Genomic DNA, 25,637 nt, shown 5'->3' on the forward strand with positions numbered 1-25,637 from the left:
AAGGCTTTGGCATAGTCAATAAAGCAGAAACAGATGTTTTTCTGGAACTCTCTTGCTTTTTCAATGATCTAGTGGATGTTGGCAATTTGATCTCTGGTTCCTCTGCCTTTTCTAAATCCAGCTTGAACATCTGGAAGTTCATGGTTCATGTATTGTTGAAGCCTGGCTTGGAGAATTTTGAGCATTACTTTACTAGCATGTGAGATGAGTGCAATTGTGCGGTAGTTTGAGCATTCTTTGGGATTGCCTTTCTATGGGATTGGAATGAAAACTGACCTTTTCCAGTCCTGTGGCCACTGCTGAGTTTTCCAAATTTGCTGGCATATCTCAGACTATTTTGGATTCTATGTATCATTACACCATTCAATTCTTATAGCAAGACAGCTGTTAAGTACAGTAATTTACCAAAGGATACCTTTCCCTTACATCCATGAAAGAAGCTTCAAGTCTTCACACTTCCCTCCTTGTCCTTTCTCATTACTGGTTCCATGCAATAAAACAGCCAGTTGCCTTTGTTGCTTACCTGTAGAAGGCTTCAAGAAAGTCTCAGCAGTACAATAAGAGGATTTCTCAGAATATTTTGTTTAATTTTATTTGATTGCCTATATCTGTTGTTTAGCTAAGTCGCATTCAACTCTTTGTGATCCCGTGGACTGTAGCCCGTCAGGCTCTTCTGTTCATGTAATTTCCCAGGCAAGGATACTGGAGTGGGTTGCCATTTCCTCCTCCAGGGGGTCTTCCTGACCAAGTGATCAAATTCACGTCTCCAGCACTTGCAGGCAGATTCTTTACCACTGAGCCAACAGGGAAGCCCCAGCAGCTACAGGGAAGCCATATAACAACAAGCACCTAAATCCAGACAGAAGAGAGGTCTGATGTTTTCACTGCAACCAATGAAAATGACTCACCCTCTTCTCCAAACTATTCTCCACCTCTCCCAGCTCTGTGAGTAGCAATACTATCCACCCAGTTATTCTGGTTAACTCTCATGACACCTTGGTTTCCTTATGTTTACACCCCAAACCCAATCCATCTTATGACTGCAACCTCTAAAACACCCCCAAACTGACCTCTTCGGACCATTTTCACTGACACCATTCTTGGTCCAAGCCACCATCATTTCTCCATTGAACCACCTGAATAACCTCCCACCTCTAGTCCCTACACTGTAGCTAAAGTGAGTCTCTTAAGGACATAAGCCAGACCATGTTACTCCCCGGCCCAAACCATTATATGGCTTCCCCTTCATTCAACAGAAGTCTAAACTCCTTACCAGAGTGTATAAGACGGCATGATCAATGCTGTTGATGTTTCAACCCAGGCTGTACCATGGAACTCCCAGGGGAGCCTTTATAAAACACCAGTGTCCAGGCCCCACCTAGGCTAGTTAGATCACAATCTCCAGGGGAGGAGTTTCGGCACTGGAAAAAATTTTAGGCTCATCAGATAACTATAACATGCGTTCGTGGTGGGAACCACTGGTCTCGCTGGTCCTTGTCTGCTCTGTCAACCTTCTGCCTCATCACTATGCTATATGCACACTCTTGCTTCCCTCCATCCCTGGAAGATGCCAATCTCCCGTCTGCACCAAAGCTTCCTTTTCCTTTGTTGTTTCCTCTGCTGAGAATGATTTCCACCCAAATCTCCTCTTACATTCGGCTCTCAGCTCAAATGCCACCTCCTCTCCAAGCTCTTCTCTGTCTGAGGCACGAGGCTCCACCTCTTCCCCTTCAGTCCTTGTCCTGTGATCCTATCTTCTCCATGGCAAGTATCACTATCTGCTCTGATGTAGGTGTGGGTCATGTCCTCTACTCAAGTGTAAGCGTCAAGAAAGAAGGGACTTTGATCTTCCTCCTCACTTTATCTCAACACAGGATAGGCCGTCACAAGCTATTTTTAAAGTGAGCAAATCTAAACACCACATCATTACAAATTTAAGAGCCAACAAGACTAGAAACAAGGACTGTCAACAGCAGATGTTTTACACGCACCTTATGTTCTCTGTCCTCAATATGGATCACGCACTGAGCTGCAGACAACAGGAGGACAATCCCCACTGCGCAAGTACTCTGGAGATGGAGGGTAGGGGCCCACCGCTAACTCAGGACAAAGAGGTCCAGAGTCAGGAGTGGCGCTCCTGAGTATCCACATATGCTGTGGAAATGTGTGTTAATTCCATTAACAACCGGAGAAGTTTCTCCAAATGATCAATTACCTTGAGGTGCTGGGTTTCCTGGTACCCTGAGCTGGAGCTAACACACACTCCTGAATTATTTGCGTGAGTAAGTGCTCGTGAGCGGGGCAAGGAAGGAAGATGCTTCTGTTCAGCCATTCATAAGGATTTCCCTAGCACAGCCCCACCTGATGAAATGATCATCCTGGACATGTCTGCTGATGGGCTTTCACAGCAGGCCTGGAGAAGGTGCCACCAGACTGGGTCCTGAGTAGGCTGAGCTACAGGGAACAGGAGGAAAGTGTGGGGGTCTGATCAGTCTTTCTCATTCTTGAACTAGCTTTTGAGCCCTGGCTCAGGCTGGAAGCAGGGTACAGAGATGAACACCAGACTCTCAACTCTGGGAGCTCACAGGTGTACGTGGCAAAAGCCACGGCCCTCTCTCCCAGCTGTCCACCACCACGCTGGGGAAAGTAAGCGCAGATACCATGATGCAAGTACAGGACAGGGCATCAAGAAGACGGAGGGAGGCATTTAAGTTAACATGTAGACTGCAGCTCAGGGGCATCTTCTGTTCACACTCAGAGAACGACAGATGTTTTCCTTGGTCTTAGGAAGCCCAGCGCGTATCACACAGGCTGATGATGAGCCCCCCACACTCCCGCCTTCTACCCACAGCTTTTACACAAGCCCCACTAGTGATCAGGTGACACCTGGCTGTCTTTTGTCACTGTTCCCAGTTCAGGGCCTTACAGGATGACGGGGTGGCCAACAGGACAGATGCTCTGGGTGCCCCATCAATGCTGTCACTTCACCACCACTCACCCCACGTGAGTGGCCTTATCCCTCAGTCTGTGGCATCTTCTCAATGCAGACTGAGAACACATCTTCAATTCCTTCCCTTGGCCTCCAATGCCCTGCACAGTCAGCTCCCTACCAGGCACTGGAGCTTCCACCTTGAAGGCCAAGGAAGTCGGAGTCTTTGTAAAAGACCCAAAGGTGTCAGTTAAGGGACCAGAGGTGCAAGACAAGCTCAGACAGGGAACAAGTATTCCAGAACAGACAAAAAGGTGCCTCATTTATAAATCAAAGCCACAGTGAAATATCACCTTAGGCCCAAGAGGATGGCTACTATCAACAACAACAACACAAAATAACAGGTGTTGGTGAGGAAGCGGAGAAACTGGGGTCCTTGTGCCCTGCTGGTGGGAACAGTAAAATGGTGCGACTGCTTTGCAAAACAGCATGGCAGTTCTTCAAAAAGTCAAAATAGAACTCCCAAGTGATCCAACAATTCCATTGCTGGGTACAAGTCCAAAAGAACTGAAAGCAAGACCTCAAACAGATCCTTGTAGATCACGTCCATAACAGCATTGTTCATAATAGCCAAAAGACGGAAATAACCCAAGTGTCAATTGGCAGATGAATGGGTAAACAAAGTATGGTATATACACACAATGAAGGATTATTCAGCTTTAAAAAGGAAGGAAACTTTGACACGTGCTACAACATGGCTGACCCTTAAAGACATTAAGCTAAGGGAAACAAGCAATACAAAAAGACACATACTTTATGATTCCACTTATATGCGGTGTCTAAGGTGGTCAAGTTCACAGAGACAGAAAGTAAGATGGTGGTTACCAGGGGCTGGAGGGTGAGGGGTTGGGAGCAGGCACTGTTTGATGGGTACACTATCAGTTCTCTAAGGTAAAAACAAAAGTCCTGGAGCTCTGCTGCATGACAGTGTGAATACAGCTAACAGCATGGACCCGTACACTTTAAAACGGTTAAGCCAATGGTCATAGCAGCATGACCCACAGGAGTCAAAGGATGGACTAACCCAAGGTGTCTGTTGATAGATGAACAGACAAGCAAAATATGACATAAACACACAATCTAATATGACTCAGCCTTAAAGGGAACAGAATTTTGATCCTGCTACAACATGGATGACCCTTGAAAATATTAGGCTATGTGAAATAAGTCAGTCACAGAGGGACAAGTGTATGATTCCATTTATATGAGGTACCCGGAACAGGCAAATTCATAGAGACAGAAAGCAGAAGAGAGGTTACTGGGGTTGGGCGAATGGGGCAATACTGCTTAATGAACAGAGTTTCTGTCTGGGAGGATAAGAAAGTTCTGGGAATGGGTAGTGGCGATGGCTGCACAACTCTGAACGTTCTCAGGGTCACTGGTGTGAAGGGTCACCAGAGGCAGACCCACCGCGGCACCTCAGGCTGTGCTGTGCCTCCTGGAGGAAAGGCAATGGCTCGGTTCCATATCCACGGGGCAGAGAGGGTGCCCTTTGTATCAAACACATGTTCCTCCCCCAGAGGTCATTTGGGAAAACACAAGACTGGGATCAGAGACAGATTGAGGAAGCAGATGGGGCTAGCAAAGCTGCTGCGGCTGACTCTTCTACTTAGTCCTGAGCTTCCCGGTGACCATGGCAAAAATCAGAGATCTCCTGTCAGAGAGGAGGAAGCAGAACAAGGGAGACGGCGTGTTCTTAGCAATAGATGCTCAAAGAATTCAGGTGCACGAGACGGCACAGGTGGTGCGAAGCGATGTGACTGCCAGTTTCTTCAGCCACAGCTCACACATGCAGATTTCATATGGCTTCTTCTGATGCTAATTTTCAATTAACTTTAAGCTGTAGACCATTCAATTACAATGTAAAGGGAATTCTGGCATGGGCTAAGCTCACACAGTCTTGGCACTCTGCCTTCCAGTTGCCTAATTGGCTGTAAAGATGAAACCAGGACACAGAAGGATAAATGGAATGACATCTCCCTTCAACCAGAGAACCAGAGGAGCAAACTAACCTCCAGTAGCCAAAAAGGGGTTTTGATTGGATGTTAGGGTTCGATATCTGGCCCAACCTTTTTTTTTAAAAAAAACAAAACCAAAATGATTCTTGAGTTAATTGCCAACATTTAAACATTATTAGAATTTACAGCTATTTCTGTAAAATTAGAAGGTGGGGCAATCATGGGCCCAGCTCCTCCCATGACAGCAACGTGTGGAGTGGCCAGCAGTGGCCCCTTTGGACTCGGCAGGCTGCACTCTCCATTGCTCTGCCCACTTCCCTCGCTGCAGCTGCTGCTGCTGTCTTTTCTAAACAACAGCACCCTTCCCGGGACCCCAGTAAGACTTCTAATTGGAAGAGACAGCTCAGGTTATTTTTCTAATGAGATCCCAGAGCTTAGGTTTTTACGTTGCTGTTTGAGGGAGACCGAAGTAACTGGGAAACCTGGTAAGGAGGTCAGAGGACACTCTCGGCTACGGGGACGAAGCCTCATCAGCAGTGTCGCTTGGTTAAACAAACACCGGTGGGCAAAGCTAGTTTTCCTCTTTCTCCCTCAGGATCAACCAGGCCTCTCCCCAGTGTTGTATACGATAAACTATAGGAGAACTGGCTCATTTTGAATCCAGTGTTAAAAGCTGGCCCTACTGTTTCGGAACCCCCGGCAAAAACCCTAACCCAAATAAAAATACAGCTGAAGAGACTCGAAAGTAGAAATATTCCCCTGTTCCTCTGATTTCAAGCAGCGAGCACTTACCAGAAGATACCTGCTCCAAAATATTGTCCCAACTTCAAATGTAACTACTCCGAGGGCTCGGCACTCTCTTCAGAGTGACGTATCCGCTGAGTCTGGAAGCCTCTCATTCTCTTCTTCACGATGGTTTTGTTTTCTTTTCAAAGACGACTTTGAGAACTTACTTATTTACTTCTGGCCGTGCCGGATCTTCGCTGCGGTGCCAGCTTTCTCTGGCTGTGGTGAGTGGGGGCTGCTCTCTAGTTTCAGTGCTCGGGCTTCTCACTGGAGGGGTTTCTCTTGGTCGCGGATCCTGGGCTCTAGAGCAAGCAGGCTTCAGTAGTTGAGGCTCCCAGGCTCTAGAGCACAGGCTCAACAGTTATGGCCCCTGAGCTGAGTTGCTCCACAGCGTGTGGATTTTCTCAGAAGAGGGAGTGAGCTCGTGTCTCCTGCAGTGGCAGACAGATTCTTCACCACTGACCCATGAGGGAAGCCCATAATGGCTCTTTTTAAAGCTTTGCCTTAAAGTCTCCTCTTCCAGGAAGCCTTCCCTGATTGCCTATAGTCTCCTATTTCTTTCTTTGAGGCATCATAGTCCCTGTAATTACCTGGTATCTCAAACATGGACCCTAAGAAGCCTGGATTTGGGGAATGGGGACTCTGTTCATCCATCCTCGTGTTTGGAGATGCTCACACCACCAAGCGTGGAGGAGAGCTTAATAAAGTCCGCATGAGTTAAAGTGTGAAAGAGATGAAAGACTTGTTCTAAGCCAACTTTTAAAAGCATCAAGTTTTTGTGAGGCTGCTTATTGACCAAATATCTTCAAATCAAAGACCTATCAAGTGAGAGACCACAGGCTGCTAAAGCGGAGGAAGGCCTTCAGGTAATAAGAGGGATCCCCAAGGAGGATGCTTCCATGGAAGGCAAGGATATTAGCCACAGTGAATCTCAGCTGGTCTGAGAAACAGAAGCAGCTGTAGGCCTACTGGGAACGCCCCAAAGCCCTCCGGTGTGAGCGTGGCACGTCAGGCTGTAACTAGAACCCATGTGGCCTTCCAAGGGCTAACCCACAGCCCCCCACTGCTGTTCTGACCAGGCACATGTCATGCCTTGTAAAGCCACTGAAGTGCAAGAAAGAGCTACAGGTTCTCCCAGCATCAAGACAGACGTTCTGCTAAGAGGCGAGAGGTGACCTCCTAGGGAGGGAGCAGCTTGGGTCGTGCCAGGCCCCACCGCTGAAACTGGCTGAATCCAGGAGGGTTTAGGCTTCCTTTTTAGCCCTAGCATCCACTCTGCATGCAGCATGGCCCTCCCTAACCCCAGCGAGGAACCGACAAAGCCAGGACAAAACAACATAGAAAATGACAAGAGTCAGCTTCTGGGTCTAAGTGCGAAGTAGAAGACAGAAGGGGGTGAGAGGAAAGGAACAAGAGAATATTCACAGAAGTTACATCCTGCATCACGTACACAGGGTCTGTGTCTACTGACGAGGATTCATGAGAATGATGCTATAGTCTAAAAGCATCCTAACATCACAAGCAGTGGACAAACGGACATTCTGTACCTCCAGCTGCAACTCAGTAGCGAGGACACATGCATATCACCTATGCACATCCTTGCAAAAAAATGTTAATTTCAAATAAGAAAACAGATCATGAAGACCGCGGGGTTTTCTATGACACCACTAACCTGGCCTGCTCAACATGACTGTGTCGTGAGAGACAAAAATGTGGGTACCTGTTCTAGATAAAGGAGAGAAGAAAGACGCGGTAACTAAACAGATGTGTGAGCCCTGACTGATCCTGGACGCTGAGCAACGGTGACAGAAGGCAGGAATGGGGCATGTGGGGAGTTTATATGTGGACCACAGGTAGTTAGTATTCCACCCGTGGTCAGATTCTCAGGTGGGCTAAAGGTGCTGTGGTTAGGACTGAGAAAGTCCCTGTTTTTAAGAGGCTGGTGCTCATATATTTAGGGTGAAGCAGCATGGTGTCTGCCTCTCACTGTCAAACTGCTTAGGAAAAAACGTTCTCCAAGTGCAAGAGGGAAAAATACCAAATGTAAAATGTTACCCATTGGTGAGTCTAGGCAAAAGGTTTAGGGGGTTCATTGTGTCTTTTATGTAAGTTTAAAGTTTTTCAGAATAAAAAGTTGAGGTGAAAACAAATACTGCAACTCTCAAGGCAAAGAGATCTGATAGCTTGGAAATGTTGATGGCTAGATTAACTCAGGGGCCAGTATGATGACTGATCTCTCAGCCAGCTACAAGAACAGGAATGCCACCCACATCACCCCCAAGAACACAGATACTGCTCAGGGTGAGAGCAGCAGGAGCCAGCCCCTCCCTTGCTGGGCCCTGACTTCACTGGGAGGGCAGAGCCTCCTCAGTATTTCTTTCCCCAAAGACTTCCACTACAGCACATCTCACCTGTCGGGGATGTGTTCTGTCTTTGCTGTTGCTGCTGTGCAGTTCTGACGTAGTGTGTTTTTCTACAGCAGTACACTCAGCCTTCGACAGCGTGAAGGCCTCACGCCTGCCCCCTCAGGACCCTCTTCTCAGCTGCCACAGCCCTCACACGATCCCATCACCCACTCCACCCCGGCCTCGGAGGCAGAAGAGTTCTGACAGGGGGCTCCAGAGAGCAAGGCTCTAACAAACCGAGAGACGTTCAAGTGCACATGTGATCATTCTACTTCTGTGAAGACGAACCACTTGAATTGGCACAGCTTTAAGAGTAAGTGGTCATGATGGATGTGAGTTGGACTGTGAAGAAAGCTGAGCACCAAAGAATTGATGCCTTTGAACTGTGGTGTTGGAGAAGACTCCCGAGAGTCCCTTGGACTGCAAGGAGATCCAACCAGTCCATTCTAAAGGAGATCAGCCCTGGGTGTTCTTTGGAAGGACTGATGCTAAAGCTGAAACTCCAGTACTTTGGCCACCTCATGTGAAGAGTTGACTCATTGGAAAAGACTCTGATGCTGGGAGGGATTGGGGCAGGAGGAGAAGGGGACAACAGAGGATGAGATGGCTGGATGGCATCACGGACTCGATGGACATGAGTTTGAGTGAACTCTGGGAGTTGGTGATGGACAGGGAGGCCTGGCGTGCTGCAGTTTATGGGGTCGCAAAGAGTCGGACACGACTGAGCGACTGAACTGAACTGAACTAAGAGTAAGAAAATACCCAGTACTGCAAAGGTGAGGAGCCTTAGGGGCAGAAAGGGGCAATTTGGCATTCTCCATGCACAGCCTTCAAGATGGCTTTGCACCTGTGCCTCTGAGAGGTTACCCTGAAGACACAGTTAGAAGTATACTTAGAGGACAAACCCCAGCCCCTCACTGCACCCCAAGGCCCCCCAGTTGCCTGCCCAGCTTGTGGACCCCACCTCTGAGCATTTCCCCCAAAGCTTACTACCCTTCAGGCCAAGTGGGCCTTTCCCCAGGCTGGATCGTCCATCTCAGCTCAAGAGGCAGGCGGGCTCCAGCCCCAGGAGTGAACGGGGCCGGCACACAGGGGGTCTCCCTAGGCCCCGCGGCTCTGCCTGTGGCGGGGCACTTCCAAAGCAGCAGGAGAAAGCGGAAGATGTGCATAGAACCTCTCCTCCCAAAAACAAGGTCCACAGCAAGGGCTGGGCCTGCATCAAGACTAGTGAGCGCCCGTACTTTATTTCCCTTACAGATAAAATAGACTTTCCGAGGCTGCTTTGGGAAGCTCACACCCCTGTGTGACTTTTTTTTTTTTTTTTTTTTAAGTTTATCTGAAAAATAACTGCTTTACAATGTTGGGTTGGTTTCTGTCACATAACAACGTGAATCAGATCTAAGTATATATATGTCCCCTCTCCTGCCCGCCCTCAGAATCCCACTCTTCTAGGTCATCAGAGCACCGGGCTGAGCTCCCGGAGCTCTATAGCTGGTTCCCTCTAGTTATCTATTTTACACATGGCAAGGCGTATGTTTCAATGTTACTCTCTCAATTCGTCCACCTTCTCCTTTGCCCTCTACGTGTACACGTCCGTTCTCTACGTCTGTGATGCTGGGGAGTTTTTGGTGTTTTTCCCCCCTAGGTAAGAACTAGATTTATCATGAGATACACATTCCACAGACGGAGAGCAGTCCATCTCAAAAGGTGAGAGGTCTAGGTTGCTGCTTTTAAGGGAAAATATGAGTTCCAACTGAAAGAACAATCCAACCTAAGGAGATACAGTCTGTTTAGAAAATAAAGGCTGCTTATCTTAGAAGGAGGTTCCCTTGTGGCTCAGTTGGTAAAGAATCTGCCTGCAATGTGGGAGACCTGGGTTCAGTCCCTGGGTTGGGAAGATCCCCTGGAGGAGGGCATGGCAACCCACTCCAGTATTCTGGCCTGGAGAATTCCATGGACTGTATAGTCCATGGGGTCACAAAGAGTCGGACACGACCGAGCGACTTGCACTTCATTACCTTAGAAGAGGAGTTCCTGAACCTAAGAGTCAAGGGAGCTCATTCTGAACAAACATGACCCATGGCTTTCCATATCTGTCTTACATCTCAAGTCTCCTTTGTGGGCTGCAAAACCACTGAACAGTAGTTTGAGGGAAACAGTCCAAAGTGACACAAGATGACGTGGGGCAATAATCTTGTCTGCTCTCAAGCTTGGTTCCTCTCTAAGGAAAGTTCTGGAATGATTTTAGGTGGCCTCCTCGGCCACATGGCCATGGTCACATTCGCAGACAGGCCTTGTCTGACCAGGCTCATATCCTCGCAAGGAAGGACATAGTCACCTTAGCCTTCTGTGAGTCACTGTCTGAAACTTCGAAGCCTGCCCTGGGCTTGGTTTTCAGGGGTTTTCATGAACTTCTTGGGAAAGATTAAGTCGCCCAATTAAAGGAGACAAAAAAAAAAAAAAAAAGTAGCACAGGGCTGGGCCTGTTTCATTGCCAAGTCAGGGTGCTAGTTTCTGTCCTGTCTAACATTGCCAACCTATGGACTGGTTTTGCAAAGTTTCAGAATCAGGTTACCAAGAATCTGATTCTCCTTTAAACATGCTCTGCCAGAGGACAACTGCCTCCTTAGTGCCTCATTCCTAACAGCAATTGAATTTTCTCTGGACAGGCTGCCCTGCCTTTGTAAATACTTTTCTCCTACTCTGCAGAAATCATTTTTGGAGAAGGCAGGACTGTCTTTCCTTCCCTGCCCCAAATCCCCTTTCTCCCCACTGGGAGGGGCTGCTCAACACTTTGGAACATTTCTCCTGAGCCATTAAGCCTCATGGTCCATTAAGCCAGGAAAATCTGGCTTTAACATTAAACGTATTTCATAGTCACAGCTGTGCCAAACAGCCAGGTTTCATGTGTAAATTCTTCCTTGGTTGTCTTCCAAAAACTATGCATAAGGAGGAAATCTCTGTCTAAATGATCACACCAGCAAGCACGGGGGCATACGCTTTCTTCCCTCCCTAAAGGATGATAGTTCAGCACTGCTAAATTCCATACAAATAAGACTTTCTCACCAAAACCCAGAAGAAATTTCAAAATACAGGAGCAGAACCTATCACAGCCTGTGCAAAGGTCCATGGGGTCAGGGATTTTGTTTTACAGACAATTGCTCCAGACCAGCTTTGCTGTTCCATGAACAGAGGTGGGAAGACAGCCTGCAGGAAGGAATGCACCCCCACCCCCACCACCCACCTGCAAGCTAGCATGACCAGTGCCATCTCACACATCTGTGCTTGGCTCTGCTGCAGCACCCAGCATGGGTTGGTCTAAGGGTGTGGGAGCTAAGTTGGAGATCTGCAGCGTCTCAATGAACAGCAGACACTTTGCTAGTAAGCCAGGAGCTCTGATCAGACAGTGGCTCCCTAAATACTGCTGCCAGCTCTAGAGACCTCACAGGATGGTGGTAAGCAGAGCACACCAGCCAAAGGTATGTTTTCCTGTGAAAGGAAACCCACCTATAGATACATGGGTGTCAGGAACGAAAACAAGTGCTTAGCTGTGCAGCCTGGACAAGTGACTTGCCCTCTCTGAACTCCTGTTATCTCAGTTTCACAGGTAAGGAGCTCTATAGTGCCTCCTTTAAGACTGAGGACCGAACTTGAGGATGCCTGTTAATGCTCAACACAAAGTAAGTGAATAAACCACGTCAGCCATGATCTGCAGCCTCCCTTTTAACGAGAACTCTTTGCCAAGGTGAGGAAACAGAAATCCCAAGCCATAACTACTACTTTATCTTCGTCTACTTAATTATCTTTATTTTACAAATGATTTCGTGACTAGGTTTGAACAGAGGTAATGCAGTTTACTTGAAGATGCAATGTGACACCATCGGGACCTTTCTCCTGTATAGGACTGCTTAGGTAGGTCAAAGCACCTTCTGCATTGCGGGTTGCCTTGTCCAGGCTCTGAGGACCATGCCCTGGAGCCAGCTTATCGAAGTGGGTTTGAACACAAAAGACAAGTGATTTCTGATGAAGGGACTACTCCTATTATCTTAAATGGAAATTGGCAAATATACTGCAGCCAACTCTGTATATAAAATCCAGCTCAAAATTAGCCAAGCTGGGTGGCTAATGGAGGTTTGCAAATACAGCAGTCATAATGAAATGGATGTGTTTTAATGATTTCCTATAAAAGTGTTTATAAATGGAAGCTTTTTTCCCTGCTGAAGCAATTGAATTGGAAAATGGCACGGGAGTAAGAAGAGGCAGCCACCCAGTTCTGATGGATGTGCAGGGGCTGTGCTCTGCTGGGCTTTCGTGAGCTGATCCTCCTGCTGTCCCCAGGCCTGCCCTCCGTGGGGTCCTGGCGGGGGCGGCCGTGCCCACCGCACTCTCCTCCTGTCCCCTCTGTGCCCGCTTGTTCCCACTTATCCCTCAGCTGTCAGCCTAGGTGTGACTTCTGGCACATTCTGACGCTCCCACCAGAGGCTGTGGCCCCTGTCCATCTTCCGGTGTGCTCCATCGGCAGGCATTCTCTGTTCCCTTTGCATCCTCCAAACAACCGCAAGCTCCAAGTCGCTCCCTGTCACTCACCTCTCTGGAAGCCTCCTGTGAGAGGGCACCGCTATGTCGAAGAGTCAAAGTCCCTGCCCACGTGGAGCTGGCATTCCAGCACAAGAACTGACCAAGACTGGTGATACACATAAGGAAGTAAAGACAAACGGGAGGTGGTGTCACGGAGGGCTAAGTGCGATGAAGAGGGATGAGGTGGGGGAGATGGGAGGGACACGTGGGAGGTGGCATCACGGAGGGCTAAGTGCGATGAAGAGGGTTGAGGTGGGGTGAGAAGGGAGGGACATGCGTGCGGAGCGGAGGCCAAGCAGCGTGCACGTGAGGGACAGTCCAGGACCCCACGAGGGGCCGGGAGAGGCTGTGAGGAGGGGAGAGCAGACTGACTGTGAGAGAAAGGATGAGTGGGCATCAGTGGATGCAGGGACCCTGAGTTCAGAGGCGCTGGTCAGGTCTGAGGGATAGCAGGGAAGGCCTGTGTGGCCAGAGCGGGAAGGAAGCAGGAAGAGTCGGGAAGGGCAAGGCTTGAGGTGGGGGCTCTCCAGGCTCCACGGGCCTGCAGGTCAGAGTTAGAAGTGGGGATGTCACTCTGGGGATGAAGGGCATGAGCCTGCGAGCACAGTGATCTGAGGGCAGGTTCTGGGTCTCACACACCTATCCCTAGCACGGCACTCAGCGAGCGGCTACATGAATGACTGATGGCTCCTACTGCGGGCAGAGAACACACACAGGCCCCAGGCAGACAAGGGTCGCTTCCCAGCAGGAGCCCAGGCTTGTTGGGAATGAAACTACCACCAGTTGTAACGAACATGCATTTTTACTGAGGGAAAGGGCAAAAATACATGATTTGGGAAAACAAAGCCTGCTCCCGGTGCAGACGGGCAGACACTGGCTCCCGAGCGGGCACCCGGATACAGGTGATTGCCCGCAACGGGAGCCCTGGGACGCCCGCGGTGAAGATGTGCCCCACTACCCTCGCCATCCACTGCAGGGGGTTTGCCCTCCAACTCCCCAAGTTTCTTTGACTAAGAAATTTTGTTGGAGTGCAGGTCACTTGCTTAATTTCATGAAAAATAGTTTCAGAGAACTGAATGGAGGGATGGGTGTAGGAATGCGTCTGGGCAGTGACAGAAACTTCTCGGCTGCCTGCACGTGTCTGACCGCCTGAGGCTGGAAGCCTGAGCCCAGAAGGTCGAGGCCACCAGGGTAAGATTATGACGCTGGTATAACGGAGCTCGGAGGACGTGGGCTGGTCGCCAGGGTGTGTGTATGCCGTGACGGCAGGCCTGCGGTCTGGGTTCAGTGTGGGGGAAGCAGCTTTAGCCTGAAGCCAAGGCCCCAGGCCCGCAAGGCAAGCCCTCTCCTCACCCATTTCCATCTGGCTAAAGCTGGTATCAGTACCCAGCACTCAGGGACATCGATGTACCTAAACCCATCTTATGTGGCCTTAGCAGCCATCCATGCTGGGGACCCTCCTTCCTTAGGAGAGTCTTCTCCCCCACCGCCTGGTGGGCACAGCTCTCCACATGTCCTTCTTACGGCTCCAGCTGACCGCCTGGTTGATGGACTGGTTGACTGTACCACCCCTTCATTCAAACACATATCTCTGAACCCACACTGCACTCTGTGCCAGGCCCTGTGGTGGGCTCCGGAGAGCCACGAGTAGAGAAAATAAACAAGGTTTTGCTCAGCGCGGTTTAGTGGGAGCGTCAGTCAAGCAAAGAAGTACAAACACATCATTTAAACTTTCAGTGTGATGTAAGGAGGAGACCAGCGAGGTGGCGAGAGGCGGCGCCGGACATGCATAGACGGGTGCTCGCGAGGTGCTTTGGGAAGGCGCGTTTGAGCCGAGACCGAGACGCCGAGAGGTTCATCCCTGCCACGAGGTGCTCCTGCGTCTTCTCCTCGGCCGGTGGCCCCCTACACCTAGCCTCTAGTTCTCTACACTTCATGTTCTTCACATCGACTTCCACTGCTTCCGTAACTATCTGCAAACAGCCTGACGTCTCCCGACTGCTTTCTTCAGCCAGACCTGTTGTGGTTTATGTGTACCTACTGCCTTCCCAACATCTCCACCCAGATAGCTCCAGACACCTGAAACTTCTGCCCAAACAAAACACACACCCTCCTCTCCACCCCACCCATGCCCCTCCCCAACAAAACTAAATTCAGACCAAAACCACTGAGTCCTTTTTCCTTTGCTCCCATATGGCTGATTGGCCCTGCCACCCATCCAGTGGGCAAACCAGACACTTACGGGACACCCACGCATGCCTCCTTCCTTCTTCACCCTGTGATGGATTCCTTGGACGATCTTGTCAATTTTCGGTACTCATCTGCTTTTCCACGTCTCAACAGCCACCACCTTTAATTCTGGCAACAGCTTTGCCCGCCTTGATTTCGGCAATGGTTTCCAGGCCGGCTTCCCCCATTCACCCTTGATCCACTGATTCTTTCTCTTCATCACAGACTGATTGATTCAGAATGCCATCTGATCATCTCATCCCTCCCATCCACAGCTGTTAAAATCATTCAGCGGTTTCTCCTGGGTCTCTGAATAATGGTCAGACTCCCTAGCGTGGTCTATGAGATCTTGTGCTGTCTGGCTCTGGCCTGCCTCTCCCAGCCTCTGTCTCACACCTCTGCACTCTTCATAAAAGAGGGTCTTATTCACCGCCTTGACTACATCATCCCCTCTCTCCTGCATGCCACTTCCTCTCTCATGCACTCAATTCCTACTTACCCTCCACATCTCAGCTCAAATGTCACTTCTGAGAGGAAGCTTTCCTGGAAATCTTAAACTGAATTCCTTTGACACATTGCCATGGTACTTGATGTTATAGCATGTATATAGGTTTATGCAGGTTGTTGTGAAAGTCACTCAGTTGCGTCCGACTCTGAGAACCCATGAACTGTAGTCCATGAATTCTCCAGGCCAGAATACTAGAGTGGGTAGCCTTTCCCTTCTCCAGGGGATCTTCCCAACCCAGGGACTGAACCCAGGTCTCCCACATTGCAAGTGGATTCTATAGCAGCTGAGCCACCAGAGAAGCCCAAGAATACTGGAGTGGATAGCCTGTCCATTTTCCAGAGGATCTTCCTGACCCAGGAATCAAACCAGGGTCTCCTGCATTGCAGGTGGGTTCTTTATCAGCTGAGCTACCAGGGAAGCCCTGGTTATATTATAAGTCTATATAGGGAAGCCCTGGTTATTATATAGGTTTATAATTAAGCATAAATGTTTAATATTTATTAAAGTCACTCTCTCCCCAATGGAAACTTAAGTTCTAATGTAAACTGTACTATGCTTACTCTTCCTTCTCCTTGTTCCTTTCCCATCACCCCCTGACATGTGAACATTTCCTAAGATACACTGCGTCTCCCCATTTGGACTTCACAAGCTTTCAACCATAGGGAGCTCTTTACCGCATAACTTCAAAGCCCTTATCCACAACCCCAATCTCTCCAGAGATCTAGTTGAGCATCTTCAAGTTGGCCAGAGGTTTTACAACACTTCAATTGCAACCCCTAGTTAGAACATTTCCCTTGGCAGCTTATGACATATACATATCCAACAGATACGTGTCCTGAAAAAACAATACTATCATTCTGTTTTTTTTTTTCCTATTTGATTTCATTTTTAAAACATTTTGATTTTTCATGTACTTTCAAGACCTACTTGGAAGGGTCATAACCTGTAGTTTAAAACACACCATACCAACATGCTGTTACCAGCTATTTTCATACAGACATTTCTTCACAACCTCAAACAAAATATATTTATTTCCCAAATCATTTCTCAACCAAACTTCTTTAGTAAGGAATACAATCATTCTGAGTCACTCAGGATGAACGTTTTAAAGAGTCATTTTGGATCCTGCTTACCCAAGAGTTGCTGAACCTATCACCTCCTCCTCTGCAGTGAGTCACTCCTCAGCCCATCCTTTCCATTCTTGCCATCACAGCTCAGTTTTACTGAACTTGGAACAGTGCAATCACCTTTTTACCTGGTTCCCTACTTCCTGACTTTTCACGTAGAAGGTGACATGTTTGAATCACAAACATCAAGGCAGAAAGGGAATTCAGCTCTTTGGTTCCAGTGTGACCAACAAAGGAATATGTAGAGAACTGAAATGAATGAGCCTTCACCTGCCTTCATCTACTCAACAAGCTGCTTGACTCACTAAATCTCGATCCAGGCTGTCTCATGCTTCTAAAGTTTTGATTACAATCCAGAAGCCGAGCCCTGGCATTGCAGCCACGGCAGGCAGACTTACCCATGTCGGCAGTGACCATGGTGGACTGGTTTTCAGGGACAGACACAGAGGTCTGGTCCTGATCCACGCTGCGAGAGTCCTCATTGGCCTCGTGTTGACTCTGGCTGAGCTCTGATCGCAATTCTGAGTACTCATCTTCCTCCCTGAGAACAAAAGGGAAGTCAGACTCCACTGACAGACACACGAGACACATCCCTAGAGAATGTCTTTTAATAACAAGATAAAGACACTCAGAACACAAACAGATAGCTCTCCTCTCGAGCCACATGGATCAGGACTCCTTTCAGGCTAACTAGATGGGTGGTGTTTGACACTGAAAGTTTCCACATCCATACCCATACAACCGACAAGACTCGTCTGTCAGCCTACCAGAAAACTACCCCCTTCAAACATTTCCTAAAGAAAGTAGGCTTCTTCACCCCCTGAAATTCCAAGGCAAAGAAGAACTGAGATTCCTAGCACTGAGGCTACAGTGAGCAGGACCATCAAGGGCCTATGAATAGGGGTGACTCAGAGCATCACCACCAGAGTCCCATGCTGCGTTTCCTTCTGGGAAGAGAATAGAAGGACTGCTGAGGTTACAGAGACTGGAAAACCAGCATCCTGTCTGTGCAGATCGAAACCAGTGCTCTGAGAGGTGTAGGGGTCAGCATGTCTGAGAAAGACCACACTTAGTTTCTCTAAAGGAAGTAAGTGGAGTTAAGGGACAGGATAGGAGAATGGAGTGAGGGGGAAAATGGCTTTCAATGGTCTGTTTCCTTCAATCTGCCTTTGCTTGTAGGCAGATAACTTTGAAATTCATCTGTGTTTCATCTGCACAAACACACCCACTCCCTTTTCAGCCCCTCATGGATCTCTTGTAAACTTTGGGCTCTGAATTAGTCATGGGCAAGCTAAGAAAAGTTACAACTGCAGTATGTATTTCAAAGTACACACAGACCTCCTTCCCACACCATTGCCATCACTACACACACTGGATACAGACATGGAGAGAGCAAAAATTAATCTTCTTTGATGCATTTATCTTGCAAGTGAGCCAGAAAAGAAAATCGTCAGGGGGTTTAATTATGAGTTTGGAAAGTCCGAAGGTGTCTGCCTAGCCCTAGGGGGAGGGTGTCTGTGAAGAAAGATAGGAAAGATAGGAAGAATTTCTCTTAACCTGGCATTCACATTAAGTTGCTGACAACCGGAGGGTAAGGGCAGAAAGTCCACAGTTTTCGGTGGACCAAGATGGTGAGTGGTGATCAGTGAGACTTGGGGAAGAGGCAAATACCATCTGAAGCTCAGGAGACACATCTATACTAGAGAAATGGGAAGAACTCTCCAGAGTTCTTGGTTTTCTCATGAAATGAACACCCATCCTCTCAGGGAAAGAATTCAGCTGAGTCCTTGCTTTATAAAGTATTTCTGATAAAAGCCACACAGAAATCTAGGAAGACTTTAAACAGATATAAAACCACCAGAAATGCAGAATGTGAATTAGAATGGGAGTGGTTATGGGAAACAAATATAGGTTAATGTTATATGAATAAGTTAATTATTAGATTTCTGCACAGCCAACAGTAATTAGGCTTAGGAAAGAAAAACAATTAGAAAGTACTCTTAAGAGTCACTGCCTTTTTGGTCTAGAGGGTAATTGTGCTCTGATCCAACAGCTTCCTTTCAATCAGCAGTTGAAATCCTGATTTTAGTTAATGGGAGATTTTGGGTATAATGAATAAATTACCTTTGTTGCATGGCCAATGTAATCAGCTTCAGCTTGGCTGAGACTGTTTTTCAGCCAAAAAAGCTGCTGCTGTGCCTCTGGGGCAAATGGTATTTGCAAAATCTTTTATAGCCACCTTCAACTGTCTTGGCTTGGCAGGTCCCAAACATCTAGTGCCTGCCAAATCTCCTGCTTTGTAAAAAATTACTTTATTAGGATGGGTTTTATAAAGAAGTGAAAACAGAAGGGGTGGGAGAAGGAAGCATTCAGTAAGGAAGGGAACATTCCTTACTAAGGTGAGACCACAGACTGAAGAATGATACCACACAAGAAATGTCACCTTCAGGTGGAAGACTTTCAGTGTCATGAAATGCAAGCCAAGAATGCTCTTTCAAGGTATCTGAGCATCAAGACAAGGATAGGAAAGCAAAAACCAAGTGGATGCTGCTCTTTTGGGAGTCAAATTTTATGTTACAAGTGGGCTTCCCATGTGGCTCTAGTGGTAAGAACCCGCCTGCCGGTGCAGAAACGTAAGAGACGCAGGTCTGATCCCTGGGTCAGGGAGAGATGGCATAGAGAAGCGCATAGCAACCCACTCCAGTATTCTTGCCTAGAGAATCCTATGGACAGAGGAGCCTGGCGGTGAAAGTGACACAGCACATGCGCACACGTTCACAACTAATTCTACGCTACGAAGGATGCTCTGGGTGGACTGCAGCTCTGGGGCTGCAGGTGGGCAGTTATCAGGGAGGACCTCCAGGATGGAGCAGAGCTACAGAAGAGCCTTAAGGCAAGCCATTTAAGATAGGTCATCAGGGTGCATGGGCATCTGCAGAGCCTCAGGGGAGCCCGTGGACGTGAACTGGGGTGTGTAGAGCTTGGGACAGAGGGGACAGATAGCTGAAACCAAATCAGGGTGCAGGAGGGAACCATGAAGCTGGAGGAACACTCAGGCCACTTGCTGAGTGGGCAATACTGGCCAGAAGCAAAACTTTTTGTATTGAAGAAGGCAAATAATCAGGGTCAAATGGTGGAAATAAATGTAAAATAATGTGTGAAGTCAAGGAATTCAGGGGAAGGAGTAAGTGTTGTGAGATCTTTTATGGAAAGAGACCAAACAGGCAGCAGGGAAGTACAGACGGTCTGTGTTCTCGACCCTACAGAGAGGGGTTGAGGTGAGCACACATCATCCCTGGTTAAGGATTCCCCTTTGGGTATCATAGGGAAGGTTACAGTCCAACACTACACGAGCAAACAGAGGAAACAGTAGAGGTAGAAAGCAACCTTGTAAGGAGGTTGTGAGCAGTCTTGTGCCCCCAAAATGAGGCATTGAAAGATTAAACTGAACCTAAATATGAGAAAGTTTGTATAGCCCTATTTCTCTTGCTGACTTTGGTAAAAACCCATGGAGTTGTCTATCTTAGCCCTTTCAACATCCTTACTGGCAGGAATTGGGAAATGACAAAAACCAGTGCACTCCAAGCACTCTGTAAGCTGCTGGACAATTTGGGACTTCAGCATATGGAGAAGGATGCTGGGGGCTCTCTCTATTGTTTTAGTCAGAAGCATCAGTCCATCCAGAGCAATGGGAACAAAAAGTTAAAAACAAAAAAACCAAAAAAACCCAAAACCCTGCAGGTCCATGGCAGTTTTAAAAAGACAAGAATTTGAGGAGTTTTTTCAAGGTTCCTCAGGCATCACCTAACTGGTCAAGGTGTGAATGACACACAGCATCAGCATCTCAAAGTGACTTCATTGTTTGCTTCCTTTCATGGTGTATACACTAACTCTTGGTAAGTGATTTCTCTTATTTCTTTGGGGGAAAAAGATGCCTGATCTGAAGAACACTAACTGCTAATGCTGAAGATAAAAAGAAAGAAAATATGAAAAGGTCCAAGAAGTAGTCAAATTAAGTTAAAAAAAAAAGAAGCTTTGATAAACTGATAAATGTTGCTGCTGTTGCTGAGTCACTTCAGTCGTGTCCAACTCTGTGCGACCCCATAGATGGCAGCCCACCAGGCTCCCCCATCCCTGGGATTCTCCAGGCAAGAACACTGGAGTGGGTTGCCATTTCCTTCTCCAATGCATGAAAGTGAAAAGTGAAAGTGAAGTCGCTCAGTCGTGTCCAACTCTTAGTGACCCCATGGACTGCAGCCCACCAGGCTCCTCCATCCATGGGATTTTCCAGGCAAGAGTACTGGACTGGGGTGCCATTGCCTTCTAATTGTATGCTATCGTGGTAGTTTCTTTTTTTTTTAAATTATATAATTTTATTAAACAATATAAGTCACTATTTTTTGTTTATCTAAAGCCAAGTATTACATACATGTTGCACGAGAAAATTATTTTTTTTTAAATTTTATTTTTACTTTATTTTACTTTACAATATTGTATTGGTTTTGCCATACATTGACATGAATCCACCATAGGTGTACATGAGTTCCCAAACATGAACCCCCCTCCCACTTCCCACCCCATACCATCTCTCTGGCTCATCCCCGTGCACCAGCTCCAAGCATCCTGTATCCTGCATTGAACATAGACTGGCGATTCGTTTCTTACATGATAGTATACATGTTTCAGTGCCATTCTCCCAAATCATCCCACCTCTCCCTCTCCCTCAGAGTCCAAAAGTCCGCTCTACACATCTGTGTCTCTTTTGCTGTCTCACATACAGGGTCATCACTACCATCTTTCTAAATTCCACATATATGTGTTAGTATACTGTATTGGTGTTTTTCTTTCTGGCTTACTTCACTCTGTATAATTGGCTCCAGTTTCATCCATCTCATTAGAACTGATTCAAATGTATTCTTTTTCATGGCTGAGTAATACTCCATAGTGTATATGTATCATAGCTTTCTTATCCATTCATCTGCTGATGGACATCTAGGTTGCTTCCATGTCCTGGCTATTATAAACAGTGCTGCGATGAACATTGGGGTACATGTGTCTCTTTCTATTCTGGTTTCCTCAGTGTGTATGCCCAGCAGTGGGATTGCTGGGTCAGAGGGCAGTTCTATTTGCAATTTTTTAAGGAATCTCCACACTGTCCTCCATAGTGGCTGTACTAGTTTGCATTCCCACCAACAGTGTAAGAGGGTTCCCTTTTCTCCACACCCTCTCCAGTATTTATTGCTTACAGACTTTTGGATAGCAGCCATTCTGACTGGTGTGAAGTGGTACCTCATTGTGGTCTTGATTTGCATTTCTCTAATAATGAGTGATGTTGAGCATCTTTTCATGTTTGTTAGCCATCCGTATGTCTTCTTTGGAGGTTCTTTGGCCCATTTTTTGATTGGGTCGTTTATTTTGTGGTAGTTTCTTAACTGCTGTTGTTCAGTCACTCGGTGGTGTCTGACTCTTTGCAACCCCATGGATTGCAGCATGCCAGGCTTCCCTGTTTGCCACTATCTCCCAGAGTTTACTCAAGCTCATGTCCATTGAGTCGGTGATGCCATCCCCTTCTCCTCCTGCCCTCAATTTTCCCCAGTATAAGGGTCTTTTCCAATGAGTTGGCTCTTTGCATCAGGTGGCCAAAGTATTGTAGCTTCAGCATCAGTTCTTCTGATAAATATTCAGGGCTGATTTCCTTTAGGATTGACCGGCTTGATCTTGTTTTCCAAGTGCCTCTTAAAAGTTTTCTCTGACACCACAAATTGAAAGCATCAATTCTTTGGCTCTCAAGTTTCTTTATGGTCCAACTCTCACATCCACACATGACAACTGGAAAACAATAGCTTGGACGGCAAAGTGATGTCTCTGCTTTTCCATAATTATGGAATTAGAAAGTCACCAGGTTTTTTTTTCTTTGGCACATGGAGGGTCATCTCAGGATTCTAATGGTGCATTATTTCATTCACTTAGAAGCATTTGTGAAGTGATTCCAAGTCACTCAGTTTAGAGTTGCAGTGATTAAAGCTTGCCACCAGCTCAATAACAGCAGCAGCAGCAACAACAAAACACTCCTAAGGAGGCAGGCATTAGGCTGTATACACACCTGCTTAACTAGCAGAGGCAGAAAAGTCACAGAGTGGCAGGCTGGCAGGGATCCTGGTGATCACTTAAGCCAGGATCAATACCTTTGTTTTACAAAGAAGAGCACGGACACTCCTAGAGGCTAAGTGACTTACCTAAGATTATCCAACCAGTTAGCAACACAGCCTAATTCCTAAATTTACTACAAACAGAACAATAATATGATGGCCTAAGGAAAAGATTTTTTAAAGATTCTTTCTCATTATTAGCTAGGGGTGAAATAATCTAATTGGAAAAAGTCAATGAAAGTTTAACTCTTACCATGCTTTCCAGACCTCCAGCTAAAGTCCTGTGGAATCAGCAGCATTTGATAAAAATGTTACTTCAGAAGCAATCCCTGCTGCTGCTAACTCGCATCAGTTGTGTCCGACTCTATGCGACCCCATAGACAGCAGCCTACCAGGCTCCCCTGTCCCTGGGATTCTCCAGGCAAGAACACTGGAGTGGGTTACCATTTCCTTCTCCAATGCATGAAAGTGAACAGTGAAAGTGAAGTTGCTCAGTCGTGTCCAACTCTTCGCGACCCCATGGACTGCAGCCTACCAGGCTCCTCCATCCATGGGATTTTCCAGGCAAGAGTACTGGAGTGGGGTGCCATTGCCTTCTCTTATGCCTATCTTATTTTGGGGTGCACGTTCATGCCTTGTCACTGGATTGGGGTAACTGGTGAACAAGACCCAGACGGACATGCCTTGGGAGCTGTCAGTCAACTGTGGCCAGCCCACTCAGCCTACCTGACTTTGTGGTTTTTCTTTTGGAACACACTTGGTCTCTGCATTTAAAAGCAGAATTGCCGCCAAACAGCCATCATTTCTTTAAAGAACAAAGATGTTTTAGATACAAGATATTCTTTTCAGTTCTCTTAAAGGATCTGTGGAGTGAGTTCCCTGGTGGCTCAGAGGGTAAAGTGTCTGCCTGCAGTGCGGGAGACCCGGGTTCAATCCCTACGTCAGGAAGATCCCCTGGAGAAGGAAGATCCCACTCCAGTACTCTTGCCTGGAAAATTCCACGGACAGAGGAGACTGGTAGGCCATAGTCCATGGGGTCGTGAAGAGTTGGACATGACTGAGCGACTTCACTTTCACTTTAAAGGATCTATAGCAGTGAATAAGTGATGAGCAAATACCTCTTATTTTCCCATACAGCACAGAGGAAGTTCAGACTCATCTAGGAAACTTATGATGAATAACTGAACAAATGGGACTCTGAAATGCTCTCCTATGTATATAATAATTCATCCTTGTCACCCATGAGTACCAGTTTTAACAAGATCTGATAAAGGATCCGTATTCAAAAACGTCAAATAGTGAACAAGGGTGGTATGTATACCATATAAGAAAATAGGGAGATAGAAAAAGCCACCTTATCTTTCTAGGTTTCATTTTTATTTCATCATATTTTATTCTTTAGGCCACAAGCTAATCAGAACAACGAGTTTTGCTGGGAGACAAAGAGGTTTTGGTTACACTGTGTTTGAGATGCAGCAACATGAAGAGGGACAGAGAGCTGCACCACACAGGGCGCGCATGGGCCTAAGACCAGGGGAAAGGCCAGGCACACAGCACAGGCACGAGGTTTTATTTTATTTTATTTTATTTTTTTTCAGTTGTGTCCGACCATCAGCGACCCCATGGACTGTAGCCTACCAGGCTCCTCCATCCATGGGATTTTCCAGGCAAGAGTACTGGAGTGTGGCACGAGGTTTTAGAGACTGGGCTATGTGCGGGCACACAGAGGCTCTGCATACTTGCTCAGTCGCCAAGTGAGGGGCACTTTGCAGATGAAGAAGCACAAGGGTTAAATGCCAACGTGGAAGTGATATAAAGAGGAGGGGTCAGTGCTTTCGGGGTGCAGCCATCCTGGTGAAAAGTATGGGGGGGAGCCCAGGGTAAGGGCCAAAGTTGAGGATGGCTCTTAGGGAAAGAGGGGAAGGACTTGCAAGGCCAGGGAGGTTAGAGAAGGGAAGCAGGATTTAGGGTTAAATTTAGGAAAAGGGCCAGGAACAAGAAAAAAGTCACCAAATTTTTCAGTTAAGAAATCACTGGTGATTTTCAAAAAAGTCTCTTAGCTTATGCTGCTGTAACAAAGTACCATAGACAAGCTTAAATGACAGAAAGCTACTTTTTCATAGCTAGACTTCAGTTGGGTTAGAGAAGGAAATGGCAACCCATTCCAGTGTTCTTGCCTGGAGAATCCCAGGGATGGCGGAGCCTGGTGGGCTGCCGTCTATGGGGTCGCACAGAGTCGGACACAACTGACGCAACTTAGCAGCGGCAGCAGCAGCAGACTTCAGCTGGTAGTCCAAAATCAAGGTGCCAGCACGGCTGGTTCCCGGTGAGGGCTCTCTTCGTGGCCTGCAGATGGCTGCCTTCTCCCTGCACCCTCACATGGCAGGGAAAGAGCAGGAGAGCAAGTGAGCTCTCTGGGGTCACTAATCCTATCACGTGACCCCAACTTCATGACCTTGACTTAACTACATCCCATCTCCAAACACTATCACATAGAGGGTTTCATCACACGAACTGGAGGGGGGATGAGTGGCACAATTCAGTTCATAGCAAAAGGAATTTTGGCAAACCACTGGGGTCAGAAGCCAGACAGCTGTGGGCTAACAAGCAAATGGGAAATGAAGCAGAAATCATGGCCCACTCAGAGTTGGCAGTGAAAGGTTGATGTTATGAGAGCAGCTTTTGGGAAAAGAAAAATAATCTCCCTGGGAAACAATCTGCTTACACATCTTTTTTTCCCCTCCCCCAGATACAAAGTGAGCTACTGACATATTTTTCTATTTTACCCATCTCATTATACAATCCCCCCAATTCAGACGAGCATTAAAACAAAGCCACTCAGAACATACAGTTAAGTGAAAAAGCACCTATTACAAATCAGTGCGTGCTATATGATCCAATTTGTTTA

General features: G+C 47.2%; 1 protein-coding gene across 1 annotated transcript in view; it reads right to left on the reverse strand.

Moving 5' to 3' along the window:
* Positions 1-25,637, reverse strand: part of LOC120852630 (colorectal mutant cancer protein) — a 311,627-nt gene that overhangs the window by 83,141 nt on the left and 202,849 nt on the right. Inside the window, exon 4 of the mRNA XM_040225966.1 lies at positions 16,979-17,121. Within this exon, the coding sequence (XP_040081900.1) occupies positions 16,979-17,121 (143 nt within the window). The remainder of the gene's footprint in view (positions 1-16,978; positions 17,122-25,637) is intronic.

Source organism: Oryx dammah, unplaced genomic scaffold, assembly GCF_014754425.2.
Source record: "Oryx dammah isolate SB20612 unplaced genomic scaffold, SCBI_Odam_1.1 HiC_scaffold_26, whole genome shotgun sequence".
Lineage (NCBI taxonomy): Eukaryota > Metazoa > Chordata > Mammalia > Artiodactyla > Bovidae > Oryx > Oryx dammah.